At 42.3% G+C, this 25,527-nt stretch overlaps 1 protein-coding gene across 5 annotated transcripts in view; it reads right to left on the bottom strand.

Annotated features, from left to right (window-relative positions):
• Window positions 1-25,527, bottom strand: part of sulf2b (sulfatase 2b) — an 87,297-nt gene that overhangs the window by 8,115 nt on the left and 53,655 nt on the right. For all 5 annotated transcript variants that reach the window (XM_074680943.1, XM_074680946.1, XM_074680945.1 and 2 more), the window contains 12 exons: window positions 17,072-17,300; window positions 16,858-16,978; window positions 15,781-15,899; window positions 15,061-15,212; window positions 13,166-13,335; window positions 8,338-8,488; window positions 8,145-8,244; window positions 6,522-6,597; window positions 5,914-6,042; window positions 3,692-3,748; window positions 1,680-1,809; window positions 347-590 (listed from right to left, as the gene is read on the bottom strand). In XM_074680943.1, coding sequence (XP_074537044.1) covers window positions 347-590; window positions 1,680-1,809; window positions 3,692-3,748; window positions 5,914-6,042; window positions 6,522-6,597; window positions 8,145-8,244; window positions 8,338-8,488; window positions 13,166-13,335; window positions 15,061-15,212; window positions 15,781-15,899; window positions 16,858-16,978; window positions 17,072-17,231 — 1,609 coding nt within the window. In that variant the 5' untranslated portion in view covers window positions 17,232-17,300. The remainder of the gene's footprint in view (window positions 1-346; window positions 591-1,679; window positions 1,810-3,691; window positions 3,749-5,913; window positions 6,043-6,521; window positions 6,598-8,144; window positions 8,245-8,337; window positions 8,489-13,165; window positions 13,336-15,060; window positions 15,213-15,780; window positions 15,900-16,857; window positions 16,979-17,071; window positions 17,301-25,527) is intronic.

Raw genomic sequence — 25,527 nt, 5'->3', positions numbered from 1 at the left:
AGTTCAAGACATAACATTTTTGGTTGATAATCTGCTTCAAAGAAAATTAGCATGAGCATAAGATGAACACAAAAATGCTATGTTGCTTAAAAAAATGCTATTTCTTTGCATTATAAGTCACGACTGGGGTGTAAAAGAATAACTCAGTTCATAAAGTTAATCTTCAGGTGGCGCTGATCCTTCATCAAGTATTGTTTCACCACCCTAGGTTAAAGTGCACCAACTTAAAGACAAATTTTCAAAACAAAAAAAAGGTAACAACTGTGCACTGTACAGGAAACTTCCTCTAATGCTGGTGTCTAAATGTTTCCACTGCCCCCTGCTGGAGAGGCTCAGAATCACTCACTCTTCTTGGAGAAGAAAGGCTTCTTGTTGAACGACCTCATCAAGGATGGACGCAGGTTCAGGGGTCGGAGGTCACGCAGGTCGCAGTTGCAGGAGTCAGAGTTGCGGTTGTACATCTGAGACTTGAGGCTGATTGGACGCTGACGACTGGCCACGCCTCTCTGGATGTTCTTAGCCCCTCCCCCTTCAGTCTTACACTTGAAGAGGCGAAGTTTCCCGGTGGTGTCCTCCACGCATTGCCACTTCTAGAGGAATAAAAGGGTTCGACATATTCAATCAACACAAATTTAACTTCCTGTCACTCTGCCCCGAGTCGACCTTAACGACGGACCCGGCGAGGTTTGAAGCACGTCAGAAAGTCGTCATTACTCGCCGCTCAGAGCCTTTGTTGTATTGTCGTTCTGCTGTTGCTCATTAACAGGAGCTGAATTAATTTCTCCGGTTGCACTTCGTCACTTATTAAAGAGTGACAAACAGCTGAATGCTTAATTATACTCACACACACTCTCACACACTCTCACAGCTTTCCACGGGGCTGTTTATCGGAGCCATCCAGCAGCCGGCACGCACAGTTGCTAAGAGACTAATCAACTGCGAGGGGATTTTTTTTCTCGACAAGTGTAATTAACCTCAAACAAGCGTGAACACACACACAAACACACGGAAACACAGCTCGGAGAAAAGTTTGTGTTGTGCTGCCGAATCTTGATTCAGTTCACGTCGGCGCTCTTTGATTCTGCCGGCTTCTCTCCATTGTGCTCTGTTCTTCTGGTAATTACTGCTGTTATTGTATCTGTCTGCTCGGAGGAGAGGACATCTGCTTTTCATCTCTCTGACAGAAGTCACTCTCTGTTCTCCTCAGCTTCCTTCAAGTCTCTGTTTGTTTATTACAGCAGTGGACAACTCAATTTCCCTGCATTTATTCCAAAAAAGCTTTTCGATCCTCGTACCGAGAAAAACACAAGGAGAGATATCTCTGCCAGTCATCAGAAACCACCAAAACTTCCACTTCCACTCTGAGTAATGAGCAATAAGACAGAAACAGAAAAACAGACTTCAGCTCAGGAAGTGTCAGGTTTCAGTTTGTAGTCTGAGGAGAATCGACCAATCAGGAGCATGCATGCAAAACAGTCTGTTTGCAGAGCAACAGCAGGAGTTCTAGAACTCTGAGGTCATAGAGGGAATTCCGAGACCTGATCCTCGTCCACCTCCTTGGTTGACCTGAGCCAAACAAACACTTTAAAGAAACTTTCAGCTCGTACCGTTCATCGCTAGCTGTTAGTCAACGGATGTTCAGATGTTATTTTTGGTAAAGATAAGTTAAGTTACTGAACCTGTCCGCTCTGCTGACAGGGCGTCTGGTACTCGGCCCGCTGACACAGGTCTTTGACTCGCTGGTGTTTGGGTAAGAAGTTCTCCTCTGGTGACACCTCCTTTCCCTCCACACGCTGGTGAAGCAGCTTCCTGCCGACACAGGAAAAAAGAAGTGAGTTTCCAAAATTCAATTTGCTTCTTTGCCTGGATTTGAATCATTAGTCAAAGATGTTGAGGTGTCAACAGATTCACAACCAGACATGAGGAATAGCCCTATAGGTATAACAAAGATCCCACAATAATGAGCCAGATTCCTCCTGTAGGATCATACAGGGTGTAATGCTTAATGCCGAGAAACTTCAGCAACATCCTTCAAAAGTAACAAGATCCTGAAACCTTTAATCTTACACCAAGACACCTAGTAAATATCCTGAGAAATTTAACCTAATCCCCAGAAAGGTCGGCAAACTTTTGGAATTATTCCCAAAAAAGGCTGTCAATGTTGTAAAATGTTTGACCTTATCCCCAGAAAGGTTGGCAACATTCTCAAACCTTTAAACTAATCTTCAGAAAGGTTGGCAAGATTCTGAAATATTTGACCCAACCTCAAAGAAAGTTGGCCAGATTTTGAAACTTTTGAGTTAATCCCAATAAAGACTGTCAATGTTCTGAAATCTTTGATCTAATCACAAGAAAGGTCGGCAAGATCCTGAAACATCTGACCTAATACAAAAAAATGTTGATAAGGTTCGAAAACATCTGACCGTATCCACCAAGAGGTTTGCAATATCCTCAAACCTTTGACCCTATCCCCAGAAAGGTTGGCAAGATTCTGAAATCTTTTGAATTAATCCCATGAAAGGCTGCCGATGTTCTAAAATCTTTGACCTTATCCCGAGAAAGGTTTGCAAGATTCTGAAATCTTTGACCTTATCGCAAAAAATGTAGACAAGGTTCTTCAACATCTGACCTTATTCCCAAAAATGTTGTCAATATTCTCAAACCTTTGACCTAATCTCAAAAAAGTTGGCAAGATCCTGCAATCTTTGACCTTATCTAAAGAAAGTTTGGCAAGATTTCTAAAACTTTTGAATTATTCCCAAGAAAAGCTGCCAATGTTTTTGAAATCTTGGACCTTAGTGTTAAAATGATAGGCAACATTCTCAAACTTTTGACCTTATCTCAAGAAAGGTTGGCCAGTTTCTGAAATCTTTGACTTTATTCCAAATAATGTTTGAGCGATTCTGAAACCTTTGCAAGATCTTTATACATTTTTGGGAATTTGAAGGAAACTCAAACCTTTTTTTTAGAGCTCAAGAGACACTTGACAGAACTCAACGTCTTTCAAGATCCTTGGAGCCTTTTAAGGGGTCTCTGGAAACTTCTTCTTTTTCCTTTCCTTCCTTCTTTTTTCCTTTGGCCCTGTTTTCAATTTATTCTAGATGTTTACTAAAAAGATATTTTGCAGAAGGTCTGGTGGAATCATATGACAGATTTCCTAAACTGACAATTAATTAATTAATTAATTAATCAATTTTATTTTTTATATTTATTTAGTTATTTTTTGGGAGGGGGTGTATTTATTATTTTTTTCATTATTATTATTATTATTATTATTATTATTATTATTATTATTATTATTATTATTAATATTATTATTATTATTATTATTATTATTATTATATTATTATTATTATTTTTTGGGGGGGAGTATTTATTTATTTATTTATTTATTTTTGGTTAACTAAGACATTTGGAATAATAGTCCCATAAAACAAATTCTCATTTAAAATGATACAGAAATTTTGTTAATGAGAATTTGTTAATGTTAATTTTTGTTAATTATCCCAATGTTGTATTATGTCATTCATGCTATGTTCTGTTTAAAATAAATAAACAAACAAAATACAGGAAAATTGTATCTAAGATTCGAAGATGCACTGAAAAATGATTTAATGAAACAATATTTCATTAAAAAGAGAATTAAAAAAAAAAAAATCAGGGCCAGTTTCATGAGCTGGTTCATATTTACCCTCTCTCCACCAGGAACGAGTCTCTCCACAACTTTGGCTTCTTGTTCACCTGAAACCTGAGGACAGAGGAAACATGAGTCAGAGTCCTTGGTTAGATCAAAGTTAATATAAAACAGAGTCAGACGCTCCTCCTTGGTCCCTCTGTCTCCTCCTTGCTCCCTCTGTCTCCTCCTCACGTGACTCCATCTGGATCTTATTCTGGCCTGTTTCTAGCTCTAAACCTGAAGGATAATATGTTGATTTTTCTGCTGCTGATGAAAGAAAAACTCTTTCAAACATCACCGCAGGAGTCAACTTTTCCTCCATTGATTTTCAGAAACATCTCTTTTTAAAAAACGCTCACTGACAGACGGAGAGGAAGCAAACAGAGGCTCCATTCACAGCGTGATGGCTCTCATATAAAGGCTTCTGGAAATTTCTGCTATATTAAGTTAAATTTTCGGCACTTTCTCCCACAAATAGGTCTGAGTCATGCTTCAGAGGGACGGCAATTTCCTCCAGAGTTTGTTTTTGTGAAGCTAAAAACTCCACGTTTGCTGCTGGGATGGAACGATGAGTTTGTTGAATCAAACTTGTTTTTTAAGGACTTGAGATGAAACGCGACCTCCTGACTTTAACGTTTACTGCACAGACTCTTTGGTTTAAATAAATATTAATAAAGTGTTTCTTCCTCCAGGCCGTGCAGCTGTGTGTGTATCTGTGTGTGTGTCTGATCCGAGGAGCCCTCTGGTGTTCAAACAAAGGTGTTACGGTTCAGAGACCACCTGCTGCAGCATCATTTACACCCTGATCCTCTCTCTCCTCTGACCTCTGGTTAGCATTAGCGCTAGCTGCTGACCCTCTCCTCTTTCTCTGGACCATTCTCAGACACAGAGGAGATTTATTCAGCGATTATCTCACACACTCTCAGACGAGTGTTTATTTAGTTAGCCATCTGAAAACCCTTTAGTCTTAGTCTAGTTTTAGTTGATTAATATTCACAGATTTTTTGGTCAGATACAATCTAAACAACCTAACTGTTGTGAAAACGTCCTGAAAATTTGTAAAGTTCTTCAAACTGGTCTTAGCTCTCCTCCTGTGTAACTGCTGCTGAGGGGCTATAGACAGAGAGGTTCACCTGTTCAGGTAAGTGGCGTCACATTGTACTGTAACAGCTCTGCTATTTGTTATGTGTTAGTGTGGATGTTCATTGTTCCCACAGTGTTAAGTCAGTGAAGGCAACAGGAAAGGCCAGGAGTGAGAGGACAAAGAGGAGAAGGCTCAGATTAAGGTCTAAGTGTCCCCTGAACAGATGAGTCTTCAGACATCTCTTAGAGTAGAAAGGGACTCTGTGGATCATATAGAGTTAGGTAACTCATTCACCATTTGGGAACAACAGAGGAGAAGAGTCTGGCTAGAGATTTGGAGCCGCGCTGGGCTGGGAGCACCAGGCGTCTTTCACAGAGGACCAGAAGGAGTGTAGACCTGGATGAGGGACCCCAGGTAGGCTGGAGCTGTTTATGTCTTTGTTTCGTAAGCCAGAAGAAGAGTGTTTGAATTTGATTGGAGCTGCTGCATTCTGGGTAATCTGCAGAGGTTTAAATTTGTGTGAAAGCTGAGGTTAGTGCTTATGAACCTTTAAATTTCAATTTCGCTCTTTTTCTCCACCTTGGGTAGTTGGTGTGGTCACGGCTGACAGTGACCAGTTTAATAAAGTTGCAGCGTCCGGACGGATAATTTGATAATTTAGCGTTTTGTTATAACGATTTGAGGCAGCATTATATTTTCTCTTACATCTTCTTCATCTAGATCTTCTTGATGGAGGCCGGGGATGCTGATATCAGCTTCTGTGATACATTTCAACCCAGAGACACTCTGGGCCTGCGTCATGTTTTGAGGAAAGTGTCCGTTACATTTCTTCACAGTCTTTGTCATTCTGTCTGACTTTTAATCAGTTTTTATTTTTAGAAAAAGGTTTGTTGATTAATATTTTTCGTCATAGTCTTCATCGATGAAATGAGCACTGGCTTGCTCACCCTAAAACCATTCCCTGATTGCTCAACCTCCTGTGCACCATACACGATGCTCTACCTGCAGCATCACCAGAACAGAGAAACAGGAAACTGACCCGCTCTCAGTGTGACTCCAACGAGCTGCTTCTTCCTCAATTAGCAGCTCTGTTGTGTGTGTGTGTGTGTGTGTGTGTGTGTGTGTGTGTGTGTGTGTGTGTGTGTGGACGTACCTGTTAACAGGCCTGTCAGTGTCCAGCAGAGGCAGAATCGACTTCCCGTCCATGTCAGGAGGCGTGTCGAGGCCGGCGATGTCAAGGATGGTCGGAGCCAGATCGATGTTCAGGACGATGTGAGGGTTACTGACACACACAGGCACACACACACACACATAAATATCACTCTCCTGGCTCCCTCCCTTTCATTTTGCTGCGTCAAAGTTTGCTGCGCCGTGTTTGCAGGATGTTGTTGTGCGTGTAAAGTTTGAGGAAAGTTTTTAAAGACTTTTATTTTGAAATACTGTGCAGGAGAAAAAGCATCTCTCTCTGTCTCTCTGAACTCGTGATCACCTCGTGCACCAGCTCTTACTCTGCTAATCTGCTTTAGCATATCAAAACACACACAGCTCTCTGTCCAAGCAAGTGTGTGTGTGTGTGTGTGTGTGTGCAAACAAGCTAATGAGCTTCTCATATCTTTACGGCGCCTTATTCTGAACTCGATGCACTGATGATTAGTGTGTGTGTGTCTGAAGTGTGAAGGCAGAGAGGAGTTTCTGTGTGTGATCTGTGTGTGTGCATCACATCAGACAGGAAGTGATGTAAGAGTGTGTGTGTGTGTTTACATGCTGCCTTGCTCCACGTTGGGTCCTCTGATGTAGAAGGGGACTCTGATGTCGAACTCGTAGGGCATGGATTTACCTGCAGACACAGACACAGGTTTTCTTCAGGTTTGAGCTTTTAAAGAGACGAAGAGTTCAGCCTCTTCAGCCTCACAGTCACTTCCTGTTTATGTTTCATTTCAGCCCTGAGTGTATTTTATCAGTAATTCATTCTGTTTATACCTTTCATCTGGTTTCTGGTTGAAGATAGTGAATGCAGACAGGAATGAAAGCTTGTCCTGACTCAACTCGACATGTTTACTGTAAAATACTGAAGTCAGGAATCAAAACAAACGCAGTCCAAAGAGTTTACCTGCTGAAATCTTTCACTTTGATGCATATTTTATTCCAGAGCCTGTTCAGTCCTCGTTATTTCAGTCTGACAGCTCTGACTCTGTTACACCTGACGCACAGCTCAAACACTCATTAATGATTTCAGCATGCTGTTTATAAAAACAATCATCCAGCAGCCGTCTCTTTAAGAAAGTCAAGGAAATTAGGTACTGTCTCTTTAAGAAACATCAAGAGACTATGGAACCAAAAGGTGATGTCACAGTTTGACTGCTTTATTCTGGGAATACTACACATGTTCACCTCACAATTTAAATCTTTGCACATTTTTAGAGTTTAAAATGATCAAACCATCATTAACATTTGGCTGTAGGATGTAGGATGTAGGATGCAGACTGCGTGATGTAGGCTGTAAAATGTAGGATAAAGGATGAAGGATAAAGCATGTAGGATGTAGGCTGTAAGATGTAGGATGTGGAATGTAGGCTGTAGGATGTAGGCTGTAGGATGTAGCATGTAGGCTCTAGACTGTAGGATGCAGATATAATCTGTTAGATGTAGAATGTAGAATGTAGAATGTAGGCTGTAGGATATAGGCTGTAGGATGTAGGATGTAGCATGTAGGCTATAGACTAGGATGCAGGTATAGTCTGTTACATGTAGAATGTAGCATGTAGGATGTAGAATGTAGGCTGTAGGATGTAGAGTGTAGGATGTAGGATATAGAGTGTAGGCTGTACGCTGTATGATGTAGGATCTAGGCCGTAGGCTGTAAGATGTAGACTGTAGGAAGTAGCATGTAGGATGTAGGATGTAGGATCTAGGCTGTAAGCTGTAGGATGTAGACTGTAGGATGTAGAATTTAGGCTGTAGGCTGTAGGATGCAGATATAGGCTGTTAGATGTAGGACGTAGACTTTAGGCTGTAGGATTTAGAATGTATGATGAAGGCCTATAGAATGTAAGCTGTAGGATGTAGGATATAGGATGTGGGCTGTAGGCTGTAGACTGTAGGATGCAGATATAGGCTGTTAGATGTAGGATGTAAGATGTGGACTTAAGGCTGTAGGATTTAGAATGTATGATGAAGACCTATAGAATGTAGGCTGTAGGCTGTAGGATGTAGGATGTAGGATATAGGATGTAGGATATAGACTGCAGGCTGTAGGCTGTAGGTTGTAGGTTGTAGGCTGTGTTTTTTATAGCTAGCAGTTTTGTTTCTTCCACAGATTTGAGAACCAGCTTCTGTTGGTTGATCCTGATGGTCTGGTCTTCGTGGACCACATCAGGTCTTTACCTTTGACGAGGCCGAACTGTCCGATGTGGTACCCGTGGTCAGAGGTGTAGATGATGTAGGTGTTTTCCAACTCGCCCATCTCCAGCAGCATGTTGTAGAGCTGAGGAGACACAGAGGACCCAGTTAGACCCAACAAACACCGTATACTCATTTGTATCTGTGTAAAAATGAGTGGGTCAGGTGTGTCGTTTACCTTCTCCACGCTGTCGTCCACAGACAGCAGCGTCTGCAGCCTTTTCCTCTGCAGCACGTTGGTGAACTCCATGTGGATCGGCTTCATGGGGCCCGTGTAGCGCATGATCCAGTGCTTGTCCTGGTTTGGAGCGTAGTTATAACTGGGCGTACTGTGGAGGAGGGGACAGAAAGTTTTTAGGAAAAATAAAACATGAACACGGTGCTGATGAGTAAAGTAGGGAGTCTGGCAGACATCTGTTAATCAAAGGGTAAAAAACCTCGAAACCAAACGGTGGAGTCCCTCAAGGGTCTGATCTCAGTCCTTAAGTGTTTCAGGCAGTGGTGTGCACAGACCCCACCCCCTTGTGTCCCAAATGTCAAAAAACACGCTGCAGTGTGCACATTAAAGATCACTCTTAAGAGCCAAAACTTGCCAAAGAAAGATGCCCTCATGGGAGCCAAAATCGCTTCGAAGGTTCTCTCTTAAGAGCCAAAACATACGCTAAAGTACCTACTAAAGAGCCAAAATGCACTAAAGTGCCCTCCTAGGGACCAGAATGTGTGCTAGTGTCCTTTTGGGGGGCAAAACACAGGCAAAGTGCCTCATAGAAGCTAAAATGTGCACAAAAATGCCTCCTTGGGTGCCACAGTGTGTGTTGAAGTGCCATTTTGGAAGCCCAAAATACATGCAAAATTATCTCTTAGGAGCTCAAATGTGCAACAAGACGCCCCCTTCAAGTTAAAGAAGGTGCTAAAGTGCCCTCTTTGGAGCCTAAACCAAGCAAAAGTGTCCTGTTAGGCGCTGAATGTGCACTAAAATGCCCCCTCGAGAGTCAAAATATGAGCTAAAGTGCCCTCTTGAGGGCAAATTGTGTGCTTAAAGTGTCTTTTAGGGAGCCAAAACACAAGCAAAATTGCCCTGTAAGAGTTAAAAAGTGCATAAGAATGTCTTTAAAATCAAAGCAACCCCAAAAGAGCCTTCTAAGAATTCAAAAAGCGCATTTCAGATCTCCCATAAGAGCCAAAACGTGCTTAAACGCCCTCTTGGGATCCACAGTGGGGGCCAAAGAACTTTTTTAAGAGCCAAAACACATGAAAAGGTGCCTTCCTAAGAGCCAATACCCACTGAAGTGCCCTTTTGGGGGCCAAAACACATGCAAAAATGCCTCTTAGGAGCTAAAATGTGCAATAAAATGCACTGTTTCGAGTCAAAGTAAGCGCTAAAGTGCCCTTTTGGGAGCCTAAGTGGAGCAAAAGTGTCCTGTTAGGAACTGACGTGAGCTAGAGGCCCACCCTGAGCCAAAACGTGCACTAAAATGCTCTCTTGGGGGCAAAAGTGTGCACTGAAGTGCCCTTTTGGAAGACAAAAAAACATGCAAAATTGCGTCTTAGGTGCTAAAATGTGCACTCAACCGCCCCCTTTAGAATCAAAGCAAGCGCTGAGGTGCCCTTTTGGGAGCCTAAACCAAGCAAAAGAGCTATGTTTGGAGCTGAAATGTGCAAATGCTAATGCAAATGGAATGAGTGCTAAAGTGCCCTCCTGGTCTTCAAAACACTGCTTTTTTTCTCATTTGGCCCCTGCCCTTCAAAAGTCTTTGCACACCCCTGGTTTTAGACTCTCATTTAGTTTCGTTCCTAAATTATCAGCAATAACAACTCTTGAATCGAGCAACTTGCTGATGATACACTGATTTATCTGCACCAAACAGGTCCAGTCATGTTAGGTTGATAAAATGTGTTTATGAGATTGGAAACATTATTAATAATTCTTGCTCCACTCAAGTTTTTGCAGTGTAGACGCTTATGTCAGGGACTAGCTTAAAAAGCAGCCTTCTCTTCCTGTTAACTGAGTCTGTATTTACATCTTTTAATTCATAAGAGCTGGATTAACAGAGAATTAAACTCATTAATTCAGCTGCAGCAGAGAGTTTATGGACGGTATGGAAGGGTCACACTGTTAGTTTGATTTATGACCCTGCATCCCTCTCGTTTCAGACGCCTGCTCCTGGTTTAGAGGTGGGCGTGGCCTAAACGGGTCCACTGGGTGCAAGTCAATGTTAGAAAACACTCTAATAACTGCAGCCTGCGTCTGTGTGTGTGTGTGTGTGTGTGTGTTGGTATAATGGTGTGTATTTGGAGTTGCTGTTTGGGGAGTAATGAGAGCAGATGCTGCTGTTCATTAATTACACACACTCACTTCTCTCAAACACACACACACACACACACGGGCGCTCAGTTAGAGGTTGTTCTTACAGTGTGTTCTGGGTGGATAATGAATGACTCCCATCAGCCAACTCATTTGCTCCTCTCTCCTCCTCTGCAGCTACATAATTAAATTTCTGCGTGGGGACTGAAATAACCTTAAACATTAAGCTCGACTCTGCCGATCCGCTTCCTCCTGACTGCTCGGCTGCAAACATCAGCACGCAAACGTCGCTTCAGGAGAGCGTTCAGTCAAAGTGACGAGGGACAGGCAGCACGAGGAGTTAAAACATGGCCACTTGTCGTTTAAATCCTCCTGGAGCTGGTCCAAGGAGGAAAATGTGGATGAAGAAGAAGCTGCAGAAGCTGTGTGGAGATAAACTCTGGGTTTGTTGGCACGAGTGTTTGTCAAGACTCGATGGACGGTTTTCTCTCCGTCAGTTACAAATCTATTCAGGCCCACGTGTTCAAAAGTAATCTGACTGGATTTAAAGCTAACTTTAAAATAAAACACTTTAAAAAAGCATTTTCCCGCCTTCAGTGAGTCACATGACCAGCTGCACGGAACTTCCTAATCAGTGAGTGACATCATCACCAACTGCTGCCCTCTGAGGAGAGAAATTGGCTGAAGTTTTAGAAACAACTCCTCATAGATGCCACAAATTTGACCAAATCTCTCTAAAACTAAGATATTTTTGTAAGAAAAATTGCCAGGAATCCATCCATGTCATTTTTAAAGCTGTACCACACTTACTTCTTTGTCTAGAGGCCCAAATGCCGCAGCTTGTGTGGAGCTGGATTGTTCTCTCCCATTCATTCTAATAGGGGGGAGCCGAAAGGGCTTCTTTGGGTTCACCTTTCAAAAAAAACGTTTCCAAAACAACAAACTCCCAAACAACTTTTTAAAACAGGGTCCACTCAGTCATGTCGGCAAATTTCAAGCCTATACAATTTATGTCTTTGAACTGGATATTTTTTGAAAAAGGGCCAAAAATGTGGCCACATTTTATTTTGAAAGGAAATCTGCTGGCTTCTTCTGCTGTTTGAAATAGGTCAGGGATTTTAGCACATAATTTGTGTGTCTCAATGAGACAAACATTTTGACATTAGTTTGATCTGTCCAAGACATTCTTACGGCCATTTAGAGCTGTTTTAGTGTGCCTAGGTGGCGCTAGAGAGCAAATTATGGGTTGTTGGAGTTCAATTAATCTATCAAACTTTCATTATAAAGCACTTTTCATGCACAATAGTGGCAACACAAAGTGCTTGAAAGCACAAAAAAATGATAATAATAATCATAAGTGAAGTGATGAACCCGCATAAACACACACACAGCAAGCCACACCCTTAGTGCACAAGGTGAACACAGTTTAATTAAAATCTGTGCACATGACCTTAGGAAGTGTGGAAACATGTTCGTTACATCAAATTTTTGGTGAACCTGAGCTGTGTGCTTATTTTGGCGAGATTTTCAGCAAGTTTAGGGGGTCAAATTAGACCTGAAAGTGCAGACAGAATAATGAATAACGTCATGAATAGTGTCACTACTTATTATGTCATTATTTATACTCCAATAATAAAAAAAAACAAAGAGCGAGGACCCAATACTAAGCTGGATTACACAAACTATCTCTGTAGACCGAGCTTAAAGAGTCTAGGTAAAGTTGAGAGGTGTCAGATTTCAGTTTTTAGGGCTGAGTCCTATCGACCAATCAGGTGTCAGCAGGAGTTCCATTCTTCAGGGATCGGAATTCTGTCGTTGATCCCAGAGTTCTAGAACTCCTCTATGAAGTCAGACAGAGCCTTCTAAACATTCTGAGAACAGAAGATGACATCACATCTGAGGCAGCAGGTTGAGAGTTTGCTGTAAAGAAATGTAAAAATTTATTTAACGCTTGAACGTCCACCGCAGTCTGACGGACACGCTGGGATTTTCTCTAACGTTAGCTAAAGTTAACCCTTGATTTTTATGAGGATGGTGTTCCAGCGCCGTGTTGTCCTTCAGGTTTTGTCTTCCTTTCAGTAGAAATGGACTGTAGTGTGTGCAGGATGCTTCCAGCAGCGTTTCTGTGTTAACAAAAGCGTCTGCAGAGCTCTGAATGGGATTTAAACGTCGTCCTGACAGCAGGAGAGCAGCCAGCGCTTCCTCCTCCGGCAGCTGTTTACATCTGCTGCGTGGATTAAAGACTCCACGGCAGCCTCTGACATCGCTACGTGTCTGTCTGACCTGTCTGTCTGTCTGTCTGTCTGTCTGACCTGTCTGTCTGTCAGTGTGCAGACAGGCAGGTCTCTGGATGCAGAGCTGGAGTCAGACTCTGGAGTCAAACTGCCACGTCAACAAAATGATCGGCTTTGGACTTGAAGCGAGTTAAAATTATGACTGAATTAAAACAAACCAGTAAATTCATTACCACACACACTCATGCACTCTTGTCTGTCACACACACACACACACACATTTGTGCGCGCCCAAACTCTGAGTTATTAGTGCAGATTGTGGGCTTTAGTCGTGTTATGTCTGGATTTATCCTGCAGAGCAGAGCGGAGCTGCTCCATTGTTCTGCTGGATTACTCTGGCTTAGTCTCATTGTGTGTGTGTGTGTGTGTGTGTGAGAGAGTGTGTGTGTGGGAGTGTGTTTGCTTACATGTGCTGCGATGCGTTGGGGAAGGCGGTGCTGTACTGCGGAGCTGAATCCTCCGGCCCGTGCGGCGCGGCGTGGCTCAGGACCATGAGGACCGGGCGGTGAGGGTAGATCCGCTTCGAGGAGCGGAAGTATCGGATGGACTCGGCCGTGATCAGGTCGGTCAGATAGTCCTGAAAGCACACACACACACACACACACACACAGATCTCATTACACATTCATTATCATTCCTCTCATATATAATCTTCTTAATTATGTAAACAGATCAAATCCTCCTGATGACGAGCCTCTCCTCAGATTTCTCCAGATATAAATCAGTCATATTTCAGAAATACCTCTTGGAAATATTTGCATAAATTCATTCAGATTAAAAATAAAAGAGTAAATATATTTCTGCAGAAAGTCTCTCCTGTCACAGCCGATCAGCTTTAGATGCTGAAATGTGGCGCGTGCAAAACAAAGTCTGAAATCAAACACGCTGCAGGATTTAATATTTATATCTTCAGTGATTCTGAGAATCTTTGAAATTCATTCATGGTTTCCCAGAAGATTTTGCTCAAAATGCAAAAACAGATCATTTCAGAAGAGGAGCAGAGATTTCAGAGTAAAACACAGAGATCATATCGTTCAGCTTTGGTTACAGCGACACCTGTGGCCAGAATCGGAAGTGCAGACTCCATTTCCCATGAGCACCATCACTCAATGGCTACGTTTACATGCAGTCATCAACCCTTTCAAACTGAAGATATAAAACAAACTGCTCTCAGACTTCCATACGTCTGTTACGTTGGTGCTGCTGTTAACCAACACATCCACCAGGGGGAGCAGCCCAGAGTCAAAAGTTTATGACAACAAACTCAAATCAAACATGGCGACTTTTAAGGAGGTGTTGCTAATTTAATTGTTAGCATTAAAGAAAAAAATGGAGGCAGCGTTGTAGGAGTTTGTGGTTGGTGAGGCTGATAAATACATCGGCAAAGTTACGCTATTGTTATTTCTTCTTCGTGTCTCACTGAAACTACATGTCTGGTAGTAACAGCAACACTGCCCCCATGGTTTCTGGTGGTACTGCTCTGTTTAGTCCATATCTGTAAGCTTTCTGGTGGTGTGAAGAATGCGTTAACATTTTGTTTGAATTTTTTTTTCTTTTTTTAAACTTTTGAATTGTTTGAAATTTTTAAAAAAATTGTAATTTTCAAAATTTTATTTTTTGGAAATTTTAAAAGTGTTTGAAAATTCAATTTTGGGGATTTTTTTTTAATTTCATAAATTTCCACTTTTCCAAAAAAAATTAAAGTCAAAATAGTAACAAAAATATGATTGTTTAGAAATTTCAAAATTGTTTGAATTTTTTTTTGTAATTTTTGGACTTTAAAAAATTGTAATATTTTTACATTTTTTAATTATTCTTTTTGAAATAGTTTTACAAATACTTAAATTTTCTGCAAATTTATTTATTGAACTTAGACATGACATGTACAATTTCATAAATTAAAGAAACTCCTGATTTAGTTATTTGCTATTTTTTACTATGTATATAATTTTACACACTATAGTCTTATTTTGTGAAGATAAAGTAGATTTTGTGGCTCCAGAATAACTTACATTCAGGTGAATTCTGGAAAAATGGCTCCTATGAAAGTAAAGGTTGCAGATCCCTGACCCAGTGGTTCGAATCTGGCCTAGTGGCGTCTTACCAGGATGTCATTCCCCACTCTCGCCCTGTTTCCTGTCTTTCCACTGTTCTCTCTACTGTCCAATTGAAGGCATAAAAAGCCCCAAAAATTATGTAAAAAAATGAAGAAAACAAAACAGTATTTTCTGATATTCCAGTTTTAAAAAACCTGAAAAAATATTTATTTGGAGTTACGTAGCGCTATCGGTCAAAGACGTGCCTGTGGGTACTGAGCTCCGTGTTTCTCCCGGACGCCGTTGCGGCTCAGTGTGTAGTTGTAGAAGCGACTGTTCTTCACCAAACCGAGCCACTCTCTCCACCCGGCGGGGACGTAGGAGCCGTTGTACTCGTTGAGGTACTTTCCAAAGAAAGCTGCAGAGAGGACAGAGAGAGGAGGAAGAGGAGGAAGAGGAGGAGGAGGATGGTTACTGCTGCTGAATGGCTTTTGCAGAAATGCTAATCACATTTCAGTCAGCGTTTGCTCGAGGTGGATTCAGGATCCAAGATTGAAATTCGACCATGAGGCCCGACAGCAGCGGCGGTTTGGAGGATGATTTATGGAGAAACAGATTTTCATGCTGTAGGTGATCAAAGCTGCTCAGAGGGAAACCTGAAAGACTGAATCCAAATGTCTAGACCTCTGTTCGCTTCATGTTTCTCCTCTTTCTCTGGGATTTCCTGACTTTCCTTTGGTTTGAAGGAGGAAAAACGACTCTCACTCCACCCAAACTTTACTCTTCGCCATGAGAACAAAGAGTCACCCTGCCGTACGACGAGGTCCGGGCTCGTCCTGATGCTGCTGCCCTGGCAATGAAAAGGTTTCTGCAGCTTTAACTTCAGGATCTCATCCTCCTCTTAATGAAAAGGTGAGCTGTGATTCTCAGGTGTTGACTTAAAGCCGAGCAGCGCTCTGATTTCATTTCTCTCCTCTCTCTCGTACCCGTCCTGTAGCCGGTGTTGTTGAGGTAAACCCCAAAGCTCCTCGGCTCGTGCTGCCGCTGCCACGACATGGAGGAGCAGTTCTCGTTGTTGGTGTAGGTGTTGTGGTTGTGGACGTACCTGCAGAGAGAAAAAACAGAGATTTAATACATCTGTGCAGAATGGAGTTTGGACTGGACTCAAGTTTTACAAAAAAATAAAAAATAAAATAAAATAAATAGAATAAAAAAATTAAAAACATAAAAAAAACAAAAAAACAAATGTTTTGTAAGAAAAAAAAAAACCAAAATGAAAAAAAATAAGATCAAACAAAAAACAAACAATCCAAATTAAAAATATTTTTAAAAAATCAGCATATATGACGGAGAATAGGGGCTCTGGAAACAAACAAAATTCAGATTACGAGAAAAAAACTTATATAAAAAAAGGTCAAAAAGTATCAGCAAGAGGAAAATTTGAGAAAATTAAAAAACTTTCCACAACAAAGGATAAGGGCAACCAAAAATAAAAAAAATGCAGAAAAATCCCACATATTTAAGGAAAATGTGGGTGATTGAAAAATGACTTTTTTTTTACCATACTTACATTGTATGGTCAAAAAATATAAATCAAAATTTTAAGATGTATAACTGCTCAGCCCCCAAAAAATAAATTTCTTTTGTTGCAACAAAATATAAATGCTGAGTTATAGTTTAAAAAGATGTTCTTTGCAAGGAAAAAAAAAAAAAAAAAAATCCACGTATTAAGAAACAACAGAGCAAATAAACAACTAAATTTTCAAAAACCTAAAAAAAAAAAAAGGCAAAACAGATTTTGTGCACAAAAAAATTATTTATTAATTAAAAAATAAAATAGAAATAAGTAAAAAATTATAAAACAAAAATAACAAGTAAAAAGAACAACCTTTTTTTTACAGTTGCAGAGATATATGTAAAATACCTAGAAGAAAATGCCTCAGTTAGATTCTTTTTCCCCACAGATATTTAGGCGTCTTTTAGAAACTAACTTCATCAGTTGCAGAATCAGTGAAATGGCCCTTTAATTTGTAAGCTAATGATTAGCATGTTTAGGTACTTACTTCCCAGTGAGCATGCTCGAACGTGACGGACAGCACATGGGCGTGGTCACAAAGGCGTTAGAGAAAGAAGTCCCGCCCTCCTCCATGATTCGACGAGTTTTATTCATGGCCTGCATCGAGCCTGCAGGGGGCGCCAGACAGAACAACAGAAAGTTCAGTAAAAGTCTTCAAACCACAAACTGACAAACTGATCCAATCTCAGCGCCCCTCTTACCCAGCTCCTGGTCCTGGTCGTCCGTCAGGATCAGGATGATGTTCGGCCGAATGTTCCGGCGGTCCCTTTGGAGGCGGGGCTTCAGACGCTGCCCCGAGGGGAAGTGGGCGTGGCATAGCGTCACCGAGATGAACAGGAAGAGGAGGAGTCGGCCCGCCATGGCCTTCGACCCCTGACCTCCCCAGCGAGGGTCAACCAATCAGACGCTTCCGAGGAGGAGTCTCAACTTCTGGAAAACAAAAAGAAAAGTTTACTGAAGCGTGACGGTTAAATCTCTGAAGAAGCAGCGTCTGCAACTTTAATTTCCTGTCTCAGACGTGAAAACCTGCTTCAATTATTTCCCTCAAACCCATCAACACACAGAGGACTGTGGGGACGGGGTTAAGTCTGATCTGGATCAGAGGAAGCGTTGTAAAAACAGAAATGAAGACGGCACAGTCAGAGGACGAGGTGTCGATAAGTAGAGGTGTTCCTCAAGGCCCCGTTCTGGGCCCGGTGCTCTGATTTTAATCATGTTTAAAAAATCTCAAATTAATCTTAAACTTGTATAAATTCAAGTAAACCAGGATTAAATGTTTGTTACGGTTAAACGCAGGAGGCAGAGCCCGCAGCGACCGTAGAGATTGAAGGTCATCGTCGTGTCTCAGAGCGTCGGCGCAGACAGGAAATGTGGAGCGAGGAGGCAGCAGATATTCAGCTGCAGAGCTGAGGTCCAGCTGCTGCAGAGGCAAACATGATTTTATTATTACTGCAGCCGTGTTAGGGTGAAATGTCAGAGCAGGACGTGATGCTCGCTGTTTACTTTCTGTGCGAGGGCGAGAATATCGATGAGAGACGAGAGACGAGAGACGGAGACGAGAGACGGAGATCAGAACGCTGCAGAGGTTCAGGTCCAAATAATAACCAAAGAAATGTGACAGAGGTTAAAATCAGTGTGTCTCAGTCTCTCCCACACACACACACACACACACACACACACACACACACACACGCAGCAGTCATTAGCTTCGCTCTTTTCTTCCACTCATAACAAATCGCTGAAATCCTATCAGCGGCTCTCACACACAGCTCAGCAGGAGCCAGTGTGTGTGGCTCTCTGTGCACCGTGTGTGTGTGTGTGTAACAGCTCTCAGCGGGGTGTGTCATGCAAATTAGACAGTTATCTCACACACACTCACACACACAGACAGTACGCTCTATGTGTGTGTGTTTTAAGGGAGCTCTCATGTTGAAGTGGTCTGGAGGATCCGGCTGTGAACAGACTGAGGAAACACACGACCCGCTGAGAAACAGACGCGAGTTTACTCGTATGGAAATCTTTCTGAGTGTTTAAAAACCCAAGACGGTTTCTCTGATTTGACACGCAAACCCTGACGTTTGTGATTCCTGTCTCATCAGGCAGCTTGTCTGAGAGCTCTCATGTCTAAAACAGAGAAGAAAACCTTGAATCTGTTCGTGAACTGCTCTAAAAGTTGCCCAACATCTTCACAAAGTCTACATGAGATGATGAGGTCATCACAACGTGATCTTCTTATTGGATCCTGATGTGTAAGAGCCTCATGGGCCTCAAACACCAAGGTCTGCTCATAGCTCCACCCCTGATAGAACTCCAGTGGGCTGGCCAATCAGAGAGAAGAGGGGGTTTGTGGAGCAGGGAGCCTTAAAGAGACAGCAGCTCAATCAAAGTGTTTGAAACAGAGGCAAGGAGGTTTCATGTGTTTCTTCCCAGGTGGGCACCTTAGCACGTGTTTTGGACCAGAAATGGCCACTTTAGTGTGCGACTTGGATCCCAAATAGGCACTCTAGTGCGCATTTTTGATCCCTTGAGAGCACTTTAGCGTGCATTTTGGGTCCTTAGAAGTCATTTCAGTGTGACTTTTGGGTCGTTAGAGGGCACTTAAGGTGTTCAGGATCCCTTGGGGGCACTACAGCATGGGTTTAGGATCCTAAGAAGGCACTTTCACATGATTTTTAGATCCTCAGAGGGCACTTAAGCATGAGTTTTGGACGATAAGAGGGCACTTTTCTGTAGGTTTTTGACCCTGAGAAGGAACACTAGTGCGCGTTATTGCTTCCTTAAGGGCACTTCAGCACACATCTGGGATTGAAAGTGAGCGTTTTGGATCCCTATAGAGCTTAATCATGGGTTAATCACCTGTTGGCTATGGCTGCCTTTTGCAGCAGCTCTCTCTTCTTTGTCTGTTTCTTGTAATTTTTTCGTCTCTTTTTAGTAATCTCTGTATTTGGAGTGGATCATTAATTTGTTTGGCTCATTTGTTGGTCGTGGACACCAAACTTTTTGTGTCTTCAGTGATATTTTTACTACTTTTCTCCTGTGTTTGGTTGGAGATCCTACATGTAACCATGGCTGCATTGTTTACATGTGAAATCAGATGTTAGCAGCCTGTAGCATGTCAATGCTAACTGGTGCTATGCCGGATGTTTCCCACAAGGTGAGGAGAAGGAGGTGAGGACGACGTGCTGGTTCTCAGGTGTGAGCTAAGAAGTGACGACATGGACCTGTCCTTCCATCCATCGTTATTGGGAACGTAAGATCTATCTGTAATAAGATGGACGAGCTAGCTGTGCTAACCCAGCAACAGAGGGAATACCAGAGGGCAAAGTAGCATCATGCTATTCACAGACACAGAGACTGAACAGACTGCTGAAGAAGCTCAGTCCTGGACCCTGTGGAGGTGGAGGCTGGCTGACTGGACAATGATGGACAAGCTGTCAGCATCTATTTTCTTATGGACCTTTTTACATTTTCTATACAATTTCTTACTTTTGTTTTCTTGATTGCTGCTGTGACTTCAATTTCGTTGTACTTGTTACAATGACAATAAAGTTCTATTCTATTCTATTCTATTCTTAGAGGGCCCATTAACCTGGGTTTTTGAATCCCCAGAGGTTACTTTAGCCTGGGTCTTGGATCCTTAGAGGGCACTTTAGTGTGATGTTTGTTTTCTTGAAGGGCGCTTTAGGGTAAAAGAAAAAATTGCAGAGTAAATTAGTTTTAAAGACGTGAAAATAAGTTACTTCTTGTTTTGTGGCTGAAATAAGAAAACTATATGTTTAATCAAAGTGCAAATTTGAGGCTTCCTGTAACAATGTAGCCAAGCTCAAAGTGTTTGATGACGTCTGACTGGAGTTGAGTTTGAAGAAAACGCAACTTGTCTCCAAAGATTCACTTTGCTTTCGAGTGCTCAGGAATAAAACAAGTTATTTACGTTTATTACCTGAATACGCTTTTTCACGTTTATGGAGTCGTGATTCAGGAAGTATTCTGGTGTTTGGTGTTGAGGCGTCAGATCTGCGTAAGAAAATATGTGAGTTGTGAGGCTTAGGGGCGTGGCTTCTTTGATTGACAGGTGGCAGTTTTAGTCGCTAAACTTCACCTCTTGGCTGAGTTTGTGTCTTTACTGTGAGTCTCTCCTCCAAAATCACATAAAGTAATCTGTTTTTATGAGTTAATCCATCTTTTTAATCTGTTTTCAGTCAAACATGTGAGTTTTTACATAACCTTTAATTCTCTAACTTCATTTTTCTCCGTTAATGCTGCTCCAACATTCTCCATGGCCTGTCCTCCTGAATAACGCAATACTACTGTACACACACACACACACACACACACACGTCATCCTACACACACTCCAACATATCTCTGATTCATACGTAGGAATGTGACCCGGAGGTGAACCTGACATCTGGACCGATTCGGACATATTTGGTGTCCTGCAGTGACCCGGCGCTGTTTCAGCCCCTCAGTAATCCTCTCTATTATATTAACGTTATGTCATACAGCCTCATTATGAAAGCGACCTAAAAACTGACCCCAGACCAGACTCCCTGATCCACCTGCTGGATTAGTTTCCGCTAACGGCCGACTTTTAGCAGTCGTGAAATGTTTGATCGTTTGTCATACAGTGAGCATGTTTCGTTCCTTCGACGGTTAACGTCCTGACTCTCTGACGGCAGTAAAATCAAATTAAAGCGCCGTGAAGTGACATCATTTGTAAAGTTGCCGCGGCTCCGCCTGCAGGAGCTGGAGCTGGGTGTTGATAAATCTCAGAGGTTACGTTCTCTGCTCGGAGGTGAAAGTGTTTTTATTACCTTGAGGTGATTGTGCAGAAAGGAAAAGCAGCTGTTTTGAATCCTGATCTGTTCGTGTATTTGATATTCATGGAGTCCAGCCTGAAAACAAAGCTGCTGCTGCTGCTCGCTTTGTTTTATTTGATATTCAGAGCAGTGAAATATTATCTGCTGGGCTCAGCCCGAGGTGGCTGCAGTACACCCGTAAATACACAGAACGAACACGGAGGGCAACATAATATATAACAGCTTGTAAAAAGAGCTCCTTAAGCCTGAAATAAGGTCCAAACACACGGCGGATGAGTCACCACGGAGCAGGACGACCACATTTTATCTTTAGGAGAGCAGAGGTCGAGTTAGGACTCATCTCTCTGCTCGGGCTACAAATACTCATAAAGGAGATGGTGAGCAAAATGTTACAGCTACGAAGGATTATATGCATTTATGAGTCAACAGTGTTCTTTAAATTACACTACAACAGGGCCGGCCGACCAGTCTGAGACCAAAAAAATACTGTGGTAATACAATGAGCCACATCACACACATGGTCTTACAAAAACACTTCCTCTTTCACACATATCTATTTATCTAGATAGATAGATAGATAGATAGATAGATAGATAGATAGATAGATAGATAGATAGATAGATAGATAGATAGATAGATAGATAGATAGATAGGTAGGTAGGTAGGTAGGTAGGTAGGTAGATAGATAGATAGATAGATAGATAGATAGATATGAGAATGTGAGCATTTGAGAAGAGCACATGTAGAGAAAAGAAACTGAAACTTAAGTATCTATCTCATCAATATCAATACTGATCCCAACGTTGGCATCAATATAGCAATATTTTAGGTTGATCCGCACACCACTACTCATATAGCTATCTGTCTATCTTTATATATATGAATGGACCAAGGCTATAGCTTTAAAATATCCAAAGACCTGTCTCAAGTTGTCTGAAACATAGTCACTATGTTTGATCTAAATATTCCATGAGTCAAGTACCAGATCAGGTTTTGAACCAGCCATCAACAGACTTTTCCTTTAGTGCTGTTTTTTAGCGATGTAAATACTCTTAACTCACTGGGTGTCACTGGTGTCAAACAACAACAATTATGTTTTTCAGTGGGGGCGGTCTGGGGGATGGTCTGGCAGGTGATCTGACGGAAAGTCTGGTGGACGGTCTCAAGGACCATCTGCTATACCAGTTACCACTAACCAGACCTTGTCCATTAGTATCAGACTTGTAAACTAGTCCACTGACAAACTGACCCCTGTAGGTGGCAATCCAGCAGACGGTTTGGCGGGCTATCTGGCTCACAGTCTGGGGAAAGGCTGGCAGATGGTTTGGTAGATGTTTAAGCAGACAGATGAACCAATACTCACTAATCACAGCTTATCCATCAATATGAGGTTTTTAAACTACTGTACTGACAAACTGAATCCTGTAGAAGACGATCTGGGGGACAGTCTACGGCAGTGATTCCCAACCTTTGTTGTCTTGTGTGCCCCCTGAGCCTTTTTGTCATACCCGGAGTACCCCCTCACTCATTGTGCTGTTGATGGTTTGTGTGAAATTTGAAGCAGATTGTACCTCATATGAAGGAGCTGCAATGACTTAGTGTTTCATGGAGTGATTTCAGAGTTTGATACGGCGCCGTTGACACAGCCTCATAACTACAGAACATGACCTGATCGGTGAAGCTTAGAAAATAATGTGACGTTTGACTCCAATTTCCAAACACTGTTTGGTTATTGATACTTTTTAGTAGACCTCGGCAAGATAGTTATGCACCAACATTTTTTAGGCCTGTTGCTCAAACTGGCACAAGGGGCTACACTTTTGTCACCTAGGGGGCACTGTGGAGCATGTTTCAGTATGCCAACAACAGATTCATAAATTTTTGACCGTGACTGAATTATGTGGCTAGGTATGTTCATGTTTATTTCAAGCTGTGGGCACGCATTTTGGGATTAAAAGGGCAGAGGAAAGTATGGAAGACTGCTTATCGGGCTCAGGCACTCAATTGTAGAAACTGTGTAACAAAAGTGGTGTCAGGTTTCAGTTTGTGGTCTGAAGATTATCAGCCAATCAGGAGCAGGCAGCAGGAGTTCTAGAACCCTGAGGTCATAGACAGAATTCTACGAAGTCACAGCAGAATGACTTTGTAGAATTCCGGAATCCTCCTCTCCTGTTGACCTCAGCTCAACAAACATCTTTAAAGTAGTTTTCCCGTCCTCTGTGTAACTGACAGTTTACAGTGAAACTGAGACTCAGTGAAGGAGTCTCTGTCTGAAAGCTGTTTGTAGATCACTTCATACGAACAAATCGATCCTCAGCCGTGCTCGTCTCTAACCACTCCACCCTGAAATGATGTAACTGCTTCTTTCTGATGCTGACACGTGATTAAAGTCAGGCGCCAGCAGAGCGTGGGCGGTTAGCAGCACATTAGAGCGTCACATATGGAGCGTGCCCGCCGTCCGCTCACTTTTGGCTCTGATTCTGTTTTATGTGTCTGTAAATGTGCAGTCATGCTCTCCTGATCTGTGAACAGAGCCCACCCACAGCACCCCCTGGGGAGCATAAATCCTGTGGCCTGTCCTCCTGACGTGTCCTCTCTGCGTCTCCTTATTATTCATGAGCAGATGGGCGGACTCGGCACAGACGCTGCCGGCCGCCCGGCGACTGGATATGAAATGTGGTGAATGTCAATAAAAGAGGGACGGCGTTAATGTGGACCTGCTGTTCCATATTCATCAGCCTGAGTTAGCATGCACGCAGACCAGCGGGAGATTAAACGCATCCCAGAGCTGAGGGCTGGAGGGTCAAAGGTCAGCGGGCCACTTCCTCTCACCACCACGGTACGCTCATGACTGACATAAGGTGAGCTTATTAATCCTGATTACAGTCAGCTGTGGTCAGGACGAGCAGTCAGATCAATACATTTATTCTCTGTTTGATCAATAAGTCAGCTGATATTTCCTGACTGTCACCGATAAACATGTCAGCAGATATTTACTGACACACGAGCAGACGTGATCAGAAATCCTTCTTTCTATGAAAAACCTGCCTTAAACAGCCGCATCCTTAATAACCTGGTTAGATACTTCTGTGCATTATAACTAAGTGTTAACAGCTTTAGTGATCTCTTTGTCTGTTTAGTCTTTATTCTGTCCCTCTGGTGCCCCAGCAGCATAAAATACACAAAGCCCCTTTTCTACCAAGTGGTACGGTACGGATCAGTGCGGTTTGGTACGGTACGGATCCCCAAAGCCTGATTCTGTTTGTGTTTCCACAGCTAACAGTGCCCTTCTTGGGAGGCGGTGTGTAAGCTGGACGCCTGTAGCCGTGTCAGCTACCGAATACCGTGACAGCAAAACAGCACAACACAGTATACCTGCTAATAAATCCAACGAAAAGGAAAAACACAAAGAGCAACGATGAAGACATCCAGCAACTCGTCTTCTTTGTGTTTGGCATGTGGCTCTCTCGACTCGAGCTTTGCCACCAGAAATACAGTTGCGGCTGTCGTACAGGAAGTCTTTCGACCAATCAGTGGACTGCAGTGTTTCTAGCTCCACCTTCTGGGGTCAGATTGGTATGTCTTGCACCCTAACAGAAGGGTACCAGAAAGTGGGACGGTACAGGTGTGTCGTACCTAGACAAACCAAATTGAACCGCTTGGTGTAAACAGGGTTTTTATTATAGTTACTGTCTCTTTAAGGCTCCCTGCGCCACAAACTCCCTTCACTCTGATTGGCCAGCACTCTGTACGCCAAACCTTGGTGTTTGAGGCCTGCCCCAATATCCTTTTAAGTGAAGTGAAGTCTTGTGAAGGTCTCGTACGGATCTTGTGCTATTTAAGAACTGAGTGTTAGAAGCTGCAGTTCCTTGATTGTCCACTAGAGGCTGTCTACAGAAATAGCAAAAACCACATACACAACCATTCAAAAATCCGATCTTGACAGCAGAAATAAACATGTTTACAGCCTGGTTCAAAACATGGGTTGTGTCCGAAATCACTCACTCATTCCCTTCTCACTACTCCCTATATAGTGAATTAGATGTAGTTGACTATGTAGTCCAGTCAATCAGCTAAATTAAAACAACATTTCGGACACTACTCACTCATTCGCCAGCCGCTGACAGTGACGTTTTTACTCTCGCGTCTCTCACGGACGGCTGGGGATTTACAGTTATATCTTTTCTTAAAAACTGCACAACAGTATTTATTTTACTGATACCTAATTTTATATTTAGCTTATTTTCTGCAACAGACAAATATAATAGAAACATTTATTACACGTTATTTTTTAATAAACCAGATATTTGCGCAGAACTTATGCTGTGTTTCAGAAT

Source organism: Halichoeres trimaculatus, unplaced genomic scaffold (assembly GCF_033239565.1).
Source record: "Halichoeres trimaculatus isolate MK-OKI-2021-1 unplaced genomic scaffold, fHalTri1.1 fHalTri1_scaffold_11, whole genome shotgun sequence".
Classification (NCBI taxonomy): domain Eukaryota; kingdom Metazoa; phylum Chordata; class Actinopteri; order Labriformes; family Labridae; genus Halichoeres; species Halichoeres trimaculatus.
Note: the sequence above shows the minus strand (reverse complement) of the source record. Positions and strands in the feature narration are given on the sequence as shown.